Genomic DNA, 10,456 nt, shown 5'->3' on the forward strand with positions numbered 1-10,456 from the left:
AATATTAAGAAGATAAAAAAAAGTGTATATTAGTTAATATTTATTAATTATTATAATAATTAATAAATAATAAATAAGATAATTTTTAACTATTTTTAAATAATTTATTTTGATTACCAAATATCTTTATATTTTTACATTTTAACCTCTAAACTTAGCCATATTTACTCTAAAAAATTTGGTATATTACTCCCTCCCTCTTATGTAAATGTGTTAAAAAAATAAGTTTAATTATTTTATTAAATTTATAACTAAATTTTTATGTTTAAATTTTTTTATTAGATTCTTATATCATTTTTAATTTTATAATTATATTTTTTTTATGTCAAAAATATTAAAATTAATAAAATATATTTTTAAAAATTGAAAATATCTACAATTAAAAATTTAATTAAACTTTCGATCAGATATTTTTGAAAAAAAATATTTTATTAATTTTAATTTTTGACACGGTTAAAATTTTATTATAAAATTATAAATAATATAAAAATTCAATTAAAAATTTTTAAAATATAAAAATTAGTAGAATAATTAAACTAAATTAATGTTATTGTTATAAAAAGTGTAATTAATAGTTAAAAAAGAGAAATGAGAAATTAATAGTTAAATTAGTCACTAAAAATTATATTCATGTTTTAATTTGATTCTCAAAGATTCAAAACTAATTTAAATATAAATTTATCTATTTTATTTTTTGTCCTAAAAATGCATATTAAATTTATAAATTAATTTTTTATTAAAAATATAAAAATTTGAATTTTTAATATATTTATTTTATATTTATTAATGATTAACTGAAGATATCAAAAGCATAAGAAAAAAAAGTCACCAAAAACAAAAAAAAGCATAAGAAAAAAGAACAAAATCCCATCCGTACGTGGGTTTCTGCCCCTCGCGTTTGGCACCGAAGTGAGAGTGAGAGCGAGCTGAGAGTAAAGTACACGCACAACTTTACGACATGTGAGTTAAAGAGTCTCTAACAGAAAACGGTGTCGTTTTCAAGTTTTACCAGGCCCACTCTACAAAAAACGTCGTCGTTCTGTATACAAATTTTATTAAATTTCCTTTTCTTTATAATTTATATTATTACTCCTATTTATTATTTATTATTAATATTAATTCTCACTCTTCTGTCTTCTCGGTTCTCGCCGTTTCGCGTTAGCCAAGCGCATCGAGTCTCTCTCCAAACCTCTTTCAATTCTCTCTCTCTCTTTCTTTCTTTCTCTCTCTATCCTCCGTTTCTCTCTCATCGTCGCGCCTTGTTCGCACAAAATCTCTGGATTTCTCTTCTATTTCCAGCGATCGATCTTAATTACTAGAAGAACCCTTCCTTTTTCCCTTTCCTTCGCCGATTATTCCGATTAAAGAGAAATTATTCGCCACCTAAGCCCTAAAAACGAAAAAGAGAAACACCACACTTGCCGTCTCTCTTTCTCTCCATCGGTTAGTTTTTTCTTTCCTTTGTTGGATTGGATTGTACAGTGTTAGGAGGAAGAGGGAAAGATCTGAGGGGCTTGATCTAGGGTTTTTCGATTTTGTCGTTGGTTTCTCTTTAGCACTCCATGCCGATTGTTCGAATCTAGGGTTTTCATTTTGTGCTGGTGTAGGGGAAATTCGACCTCGAATTGATGTTTCTTTTCAGGGAGAATTGTGGGATCGATGAAGATGGAGGAATATTATGCATGGGTCCGGTTCTGAGGAGTGGAAACACAGCCGGCACATGTGGCCCAACGCCACTGCTGTAGCCCCCGATTCTTCACCGTCTCAATTTATATGCAAAGTATATACATATATTGCGAAACTTTCTCTCTTTTTGAGTTACGTCTTCAATGAAATTTACGAGTTTCCACTACATTTGGTGTTCGTAATGCGTTTCTTATTGGTTTTTGTCCCATGTTTTTGAGCTTTTTGGTATTTTTTTTAATGGAAGCCCTAAAATATCATTTGAAAATCTGAAATTTCTATCATTTCTGTTGTCTTGTTGTTCTTAGTCATTTTGGGTTATCTTTTCGTTCAGGAATTTGTTGTCTCTCGGTATTGATTTAAAGTTTTTCAAGTTGTTGTTGCGTAAATTTATTATTACTCTCGGGCTATTCATTTGGAAATTAATTATATTTCTGAGGTCTTTGAAATTTAGGGGTGGCGAACTATATATATAGGTTTGGATTATTAGACAGTATGATGTGCTATTTTGTGAAAGTTCTGCGAGTTTTGTTAGTTTTTTGTGTGAATTAAATTCTCCCCATAGTAAAATTTGTGAATCTTGTTAATGAGACATACCTTTTTCCCTTTTCTTCAGACGTTTTGCTGGTTTGTTGTTGTGTCTGGTTTGTTTGAATCTTTTTATCTGTATTTTTCAACTCTGGTTTTGCGTAAAGTCTAGAGGTTGGTTTTGGTTTTATAAGTTGGTTTCGGTTTTATAAGTTGGTTTCAATCTGATATATTACCAAAATGAATTTAGATAAGCATTCAAATTAAAAGTTGCGGTGGGAAGATTTTGGTTATCGGTGGGTTTTTTTTTATATAGTAAATAAAGTGATAAGTTCTTTGTTTTTCTTGGATTACTGTTGTGTATTTTACTTTTATGTTTTCGTTTTCCGTTTTGGAGCATGTCCCAACCCCAATGCGATAGCTCCTTATTGGTTTACCTGTTGTTCTCTGCTTAACATATCAGTACTCTTCATTTTCATTTCCACTCTTCATTGTTTGATATAGTTTCATTAAAGTTATATCTATACATTTAAGTTATGCCTAATTAATTGTAATGATCTCATTGTAGGATGGACGCAAGATTTATGTTGGTGATTGTGCACTTTTCAAGCCACCCCGGCATTCCCCACCTTTTATTGGAATAATTCGCAAGTTAATATTTAATAAAGAAGAAAGTCCAACTTTAGAAGTGAATTGGCTTTACCGACATGCTGATGTGAAGCTTACCAAGGGCGTATTGGAAGCTGCCCCAAACGAAGTCTTCTACTCATATCACAAGAATGAAATATCTGCTTCATCATTACTCCATCCGTGTAAAGTCGCGTTCCTTCGTAAAGGTGTTGAACTTCCTTCAGGGATATCTGCGTTTGTCTGCAGGCGAGTGTATGACACTGAGAACAACTGTATATGGTGGCTAACCGATAAGGAATACATTAATGTCAGTTCTCCAATTTCCTGTGTCTGTACTTTTCTGTTGTATATTTCTGTCTCATGATTTTATTGATGAGTCTTTTTGTCTATTGATGGAACCAGGCTGTACCGGAAGAAGTTGACCGGTTATTAGACAAGACAAAACTAGAAATGCATGGGGCAGCGCAGTCGGGAGGCCGTTCTCCAAAACCTTTGAATGGTCCGACATCAACACAATCTTTGAAATCTGGTTCTGATAGTGTTCAAAACAGTTCTTCCTTTGGTACACAGGTTAAAGGAAAAAAGAGAGAAAGGGGTGATCAGGGTTCTGATTTATCTAAACGAGAGCGGCTATTTAAAGCAGAAGATGGGGATTTTGGCCCAGTTAGATCTGAGAGCATGTTGAGGAGTGAGATCAGTAAAATTACTGACAAAGGTGGGCTTGTTGACTTTGAAGGAGTTGAAAGACTTGTGCAACTCATGCAACCTGATGGTGCTGATAAAAAAATAGATTTGGGTGGGAGAATAATCCTTGTTAATGCAATAGCAGCAACCGAGCGTGATGATTGTCTTAGCTGGTTTGTACAGCTCAGGGGTTTACCTGTGTTGGATGAATGGCTCCAGGAGGTTCACAAGGGAAAAAATGGTGATAGTAATACCCCTAAAGAAAGCGACAAATCAGTTGAGGAATTTTTGTTAGCCTTACTTCGTGCATTGGATAGGCTTCCTGTGAACCTTCATGCATTGCAAACATGCAATGTTGGGAAGTCTGTTAATCATTTACGCACTCACAAAAATTCTGAAATTCAGAGGAAAGCTAGGAGTTTAGTAGATACATGGAAGAAACGTGTTGAGGCTGAAATGAATATGACCGATTCGAAATCTGGTTCTACACGTCCTGTGTCTTGGCAAGCAAAACCGGCAGCTTCTGAGATCTCTCATGTTGGAAATAAGAAAACTGGAGGATCTGAGAATGCTACAAAGGGATCTGCAATTCAATCATCAGTATCCAAAAATTCATTGGCTAAGCATGGTTCTGGGGAAGCATTGTCCAAGTCTTCTTCAGCTCCTAGCTCAATTAAATTGATGACTACCTCAATGGGCTGTACCCCTAAAGATCAGAATGTGAAGGCATTAGTTGGTGCCCCAGCATCAGATCAACCTCTGACACCTATCAAGGAGGAAAGGAGCAGCAGTTCTAGTCAGTCCCAAAACAACAGCTTATCTTGTTCTAGTGAACATGCAAAAACAATTGGGTCTTGTAGGGAAGATTCTAGGAGTTCCACTGCTGTGTCAATGAGTGCGAGCAAAATACCTGGTGGTACATCTCGAACTCGGAAGTCAAGCAATGGAGTACATGGGGCTGGTGTTGCACTTGCTCAGAAGGAGCCCACCTCGGTAAAAAGCTCTACTAGAAACTCACCTTCTGAAAAAGTTTCACCAACTCGAGTTTCCCACGAAAAATCTTTTGATCCGCCACTTACCGATCAAGGGAATAATCAACGCCTTATTCTCAGACTGCCAAATACTGCCCGTAGTCCTTCAAGGGGAGCAAGCGGTGCTGCTTCTGAAGAACCTGCTATTCCTTGTGGCATAGCTTCGCCTCCTGCCGACAAGAATGAGTCTCGGGATAGAAGAGTTAAAGCCAAAAATGATGGTTTGCATACCATTGTTTCATCTAATGTGATAACTGATGCCTGTGCTTCTAATGAAGCTTCAACTGGCTGTGAGCATGGTAAGGGCTCTCCGATAGCTGATGAACAGGGAAGGATTAATGAAGACGGTGATCAGGTACCAGAAACATCGAAACAGAGTAATCTGTCATCAGGATTTATTTCCAGATCAGGGCAGACTTATGCTGCTTCTTTAAGCCCTATGAATGCATTAGTTGAAAGTTGTGTCAAATTCTCCGAAGCTAGTGCCTCTGTCTCTGCTGGTGATGATGGGATGAACTTACTTGCTACCGTAGCTGCAGGCGAGATATCCACATCTGGAAATGTCTCTCCTCTGGCTTCACCTGAGAGGAAGTCTCCTGTGGTAGATGAATCCAGCTCTGGCAATGTTTCCAAGTTAAAGCATCCGGGTGAAATAGCTGCTCACACTGTTACACAATCTGATAGAAGGGCATCAGCAGAGCCTCAGTTGAATGCTGTTGATCCAGTGCAATTTAAAAATGATTCAAGGCACCCTATGACCACAATATCACGTGGTTCTGCTGGAGAAGAAGCAATTTCAACCAGTTGTAAAGAGAAAACTGGTGATGACGGGGCCCAAATGAATGTCTCTACTGCAGATTTGTCACAAAATGCTGAATCTCCTTGCATACGGCCAGAAATTGCTGAGAGTGCTTCTGAAACTGTACCACCATCTAAAAAGGAGACTCGGGAAGAGCCTGGAGGAGAGAACTATTTTCATGTGCAGAGGGATTTTGGAAGTCAGTGGGTTAAACCCAGCAGTTCAGACTCTAAAAAGGAGATGGTTGATCACTTGGATGAGGCAATCGTGAAGAATGATGAAATGCTAGTTTCCAAAGAGACCATTGCAGGTGTAAAGATTGAAACGGAATTAGGTGAAAAATTACTTAAGTTATCTTCAGATGTAGGTAAGGATAACAAGATCAGTACAGAGGTTACTGGCGTATCAGTGCAAAAGTCATCTGTTGCAGAAAGCAGCGAGTCTGTAGAGTTTAAAAAGGTGGATGTGATGCCGCCTTCTGCTTCTGGTAATTCTTTGATGGCATCCAGGGATGAAAATGCAAATGAGATGAAGCTGGCTGCCACCAATCCTGATGAAAAACCGATGGATCTAGAATCAACAGTTCCTGCTGATGTTAGCGGGTGTGACAAAGATAATTCAGGTCTGAAGGAGATTCTTGGTCAATGTTCTGGATCATCAAATCTCCCAGCGTTGTCCAAAGTTCCCGGGAAAGAAAATGAAGTGTCTAAAACTTCTGTGTGCAACTTAGATGGAAAGGAATCTGATGTTGCAGGTGAGCAGCATGCCCACAGTATTCATCCATCCCTCACTGTTGCTGGGTCTGATGCAGGTGTAATATTAGACTTTGATCTAAATGAGGGCTTCTCTGTTGATGATGCTAGCCATGGGGAGATTGTTCGGCAGGAAGAACACACCACATCATCTGCGGTCCATAATCCTTGTGCATTGCCTTTTCCCATTTCATCCATCTCTGGGGGATTCCATACAACAATTACAGTGGCATCTGCTGTCAAGGGGCGAGTTGTTCTACCAGAAAACCCATTGCGCAGTAAGGGTGAACTTGGATGGAAAGGCTCTGCTGCAACAAGTGCCTTCCGGCCAGCTGAACCTAGGAAAAATTCAGAGACACCGTCAACTACTGGAGATATTCCTTCTGTTGATTCCACATCTTCAAAACAAGGCCGTGCTCCTTTAGATTTTGATTTGAATGTTGCTGATGAAAGAAGTTTTGAGGATGTAGGTTCCCATGGTTCTTCAGAATCTGGGCCACCTGATCGCAGCACAATGGGACTTGATCTTGATTTGAACAGAGTTGATGAGACTCCTGATGCTGTTTCTTACTCTCTGAGTAAACTGGATGCTCCTACATTGCCAAGTAAGCCTTCACTGTCTGGTAGGTTATCTAATGGTGGAAGTGTGTCAAGAGACTTCGATTTGAATAATGGACCAGGCCTTGATGAAGTTGGCACAGAGGTCCCAACTCGAATTCAGCAGATGAAAAATAGTGCACCGATTCCATCTGCCATCCATGGTACAAGAGCCAACAATGCTGAATATGGGAATTATTCATCATGGTTTCCCCCAGGAAATTCTTATTCTGCAATTACTGTCCCTCCACTTCTTCCTGGTAGAGGTGAACAGAGTTATGTTGCAGCTGCTGGTGCACAGCGGATAATGGGTCCCACTGGTAGTGCAGCCTTTGGTCCTGAACTCTACCGGGGGCCAGTGCTTTCATCTGCTCCTGCTGTTGCTTACCAACCTACTGCAGCACCCTTTCCATATCCAGGAGGATTTCCATTTGAGACTAGTTTTCCATTATCTTCAAACTCCTTTTCTGTTGGTTCAGCAACATTTATTGATTCATCAACAGTTGGTGGACTTTGCTTTCCTACTATGCCGTCGCAGCCAGTTGCACCTGGTGGTGTTGTCTCCTCAACATATCCGCGTCCATATGTCATGAGTCTTCCTGGGGGTACAAGTAATGTGATTCCTGACACCCGAAAATGGGGAAGTCAAAGTCTGGATCTTAATTCAGGCCCCGGTGGTACAGATACAGACAGGAGAGAGGAACATATGAAGATGTTTCAGGTGGCAGGTGTCTTGAAGAGAAAAGAACCTGATGGTGGTTGGGATGGAGCTGATAGATTCAGCTACAAACAGCCCTCATGGCAGTAGGATCATGGCTCTTCAAAACTAATATAGAAGTGGAGGTGAGCTTATTGTAAACTTGACTCTCTATCGTTTAACTATTTGATTCTGATCCTAGGCAATAATCCATTTGATATCAGTATAGAATTGATGAGCTTGCTCTTAGAAATTGTGCAATCGGATGATTCATGCTGCTGACTGAACCACCATTTTCTGTTTGAGGAAACCTAGGCCCCTTTATTTCTGTTCAGACTAGGAGCCGTGCACTATTTGTGACCTTGTAATGTTCGCTTGCTTGTATGAATACTTCCTTCGGTTAGTTTGAGGCTTGTGGCAGCTTAGTGTCTTTTAGATGTGGAGTGAGTGTGGGTAAGAGGGTATTAATGTTTATTTGAGGAGTTCGTGGCTGTTTGTCCACGGACTTGCTTTTTCTACTTTTATGAGCCACATTATATTTTTACTCTTAAAGTGCAAAAAATTTTTGGCTTCCTCCTTCAGTATATTTTTGTTTTTTAAATTTATGGATTTGAATCTTAGTATCTTACATAAATTTGAATTCTGACTCAGCATATTTATTACTCATGGTAACTTAGGGGTTAGATATTGGTTTTGATTTTACTATTGTTTTCTTCATTTATGCTGATTAGTATTCTTAATTTTACTAATTTATTAGTTATCTGACCCTTCCGAATCTATGTGTAGTGTTGATTTTGGTAGCCTTTGATTCATGAAATTGGCTCTTGGCAGCCTGTCAAATTACATTGATGCTAATGCATGCCTTTGATGTTCATGTCAGATCTTTATGATTTTTCTGACTGGAGTCAATTTAAATAATTTGGGGTATGTTCGGACATACCTATTAAATGTTTCCTATGATGCCTACCAAAAGCTCGTTCCACTTGTTTGAATATTTATAGCATTTGCACTATGCTCTCCCAAATAGTTCAGTCTTCCACTCATATTGAGCCAATTTGTTTTGATTTGTTGTGTGCAGTTTCTTTTTTTACTGCTGTGTGGTTTGAAGCTTGTGATTTATTTATGTGTATCCGTTCTTGCACCTTGCAGCTTTTTGTGGAAAGTGCTGGAAATATTGATGATAATGTTTGCATGCCGAGTGTCAACTGTGTTGGGCCATGAAGAATGAGCAGAGATGGTACCCTTGCTGCTGACACACTCGCCCGTCGTTAAATGACTCTTAAAGCAATCAGGGCCTCTGATGGCTGATGCAGTTTGTCTTGTATGATTCTGCATACAACAAGCCGTTCCCTTTCAGATAAGATGAAAGGAGGGTTCGATGTATCAACTGGCCTGGGTTTTAGGCCAGTTTCAGATCATTTGTTTCCCTTCCTTTGCTTTCAACTTTGTTAAATACATGGAATGCGACAGCTGCTGTTTTGGAAAAACAAGGGGAGGAACCTGAGCTACACTGTTATAGACCCCTTAGGCCCATAGCAAAGGAAACTCTTAAAGGCTGTTCAAGAAAATGAGGAAGTTCTCAGGAAAGGCTACAACCTTGTATTGGTGGTTCAAAAGGAGGATAAATTCACAGCAGGGTGGATAGGCAATCTGGCGAATGCTGCCTAGAAGATTGTACAGCCTTGAAAGCGGCGTTATGGGGGATCTTGAAAGGGCTGGAGTTAGTGAGGGATGACTCACAGGCTTCCTTCAAGGTCATCAACAACAATCACTCTGGGAGTGCTAGCAACTAGTCTCTTCTCTGATGATAACAAAAGAATTGGGGAGCTGTTCTTTGTTCACCCGCTGTGCTCGCAAAGGATGTGAGTTGGATCAAGGATTACATTTTTGAGATGATCCCCCCAAATGTATCTTGTCTGTGGATGATGCCTTGCCCTGCAGAGTAGTTGTGGTGTAGTTTCTGTCTGGGCTTCGGCCTTCTTGTAAACCAAAGAAAAATAGGATGCTCTACACATTCTGCTTATTGATGATAATATAGTCACAGGTTAGCAATCATGGCCAACGTGTCACCTCTCTCTTTCTCAATGTTTTGTAGTGTGATTCGAGTTCTTGTTAGTGGCTTACCTTAACAAAATCTTGTTGGCTAAACTCATCCTTCTCATGGCTCATTTTATTTATTTTTAACATTAATTTTATCAGATATCCTTGCATTAATGGTGCACGTGCTTTGTTCTTGTTCATGAATCACCAATGTATCTCGTATAAACCAATCTCAGACTCATAGTATGCACAAGGATTCCCATTATCCAATAACAAAATGACTTTCATTCTAAATCTAGATAAATTTATGAAATAAACAGACATATTGCTTCGTAAGTAGTGGCGGGCGTATTCAAATTAAGGTTCATACTTCTTTTGCGTGTTGGATGCCTTCTAAGTTTTCAGTGACCTTTTACTCAAAAATAAATAAAATGGAAGAAGAAAAAACAAAAAAGTTCTCACAGTTTCACCACTTTACGTCATGATGGTATGGATTCACCTGAACTGGTAAGAATGAGGCATTGATCGTGTGCTGCTGACTTGTGAGTTCTAACCCCGTTTGGGGCATCATCCCCACGCATTAACTAGCACCAGATGCTGCCTAAAATGTAAAGAATATAGCCTATGACGTCAACTAAATAGAAATATTTATTTACTTTTCTAAAGTATTATATTGTATAAGATTGCTTGGCGAATGGCTGAATGCTGACCCCATTTACATATGAAAAGGCCTGCAAACCGCCCCCCACGTTGTCTTCAATCTTCTTTTTTAGGGTCAGATAGCAGCAACAGTTAGGAGATTTTTTTTAATCAGCTGTAACCAGTGGGGGCTGATTTTTTTTTATATGAAAAAAATATTGGTATTTTTTTTGAAAATGAAATTATTTGGTGTAATACAGATGGGTGGATTTTGTAGGAGAGAAGTCTAACACGTAGGGACGTGCTGGACACTGACATCATCCTGGCTAACACGTGGGGGGCGTGTTGAATGATTTTTCACAATACTGTAATACAC

At 38.5% G+C, this 10,456-nt stretch overlaps 1 protein-coding gene across 2 annotated transcripts; it reads left to right on the plus strand.

Moving 5' to 3' along the window:
• The first annotated feature begins 1,124 nt into the window (after positions 1–1,124).
• LOC110272306 (uncharacterized) lies at positions 1,125–9,599 on the plus strand. 2 transcript variants are annotated; one of them, XM_021124392.2, is made up of 5 exons: positions 1,125–1,443; positions 1,643–1,780; positions 2,780–3,148; positions 3,244–7,547; positions 8,551–9,599. In XM_021124392.2, exons 2-4 carry the CDS (start codon positions 1,679–1,681, stop codon positions 7,510–7,512), a joined length of 4,740 nt encoding a protein of 1,579 aa, XP_020980051.1. In that variant the 5' UTR covers positions 1,125–1,443; positions 1,643–1,678; the 3' UTR covers positions 7,513–7,547; positions 8,551–9,599. The 2 variants fall into 2 exon arrangements, with proteins under 2 accessions (XP_020980051.1, XP_088342673.1); XM_088486547.1 differs by having other exon boundaries at positions 1,127–1,780.
• Positions 9,600–10,456: the final 857 nt, after the last annotated feature.

Source organism: Arachis ipaensis, chromosome B5, assembly GCF_059453495.1.
Source record: "Arachis ipaensis isolate K30076 ecotype BB chromosome B5, ASM5945349v1, whole genome shotgun sequence".
Classification (NCBI taxonomy): Eukaryota; Viridiplantae; Streptophyta; class Magnoliopsida; order Fabales; family Fabaceae; genus Arachis; species Arachis ipaensis.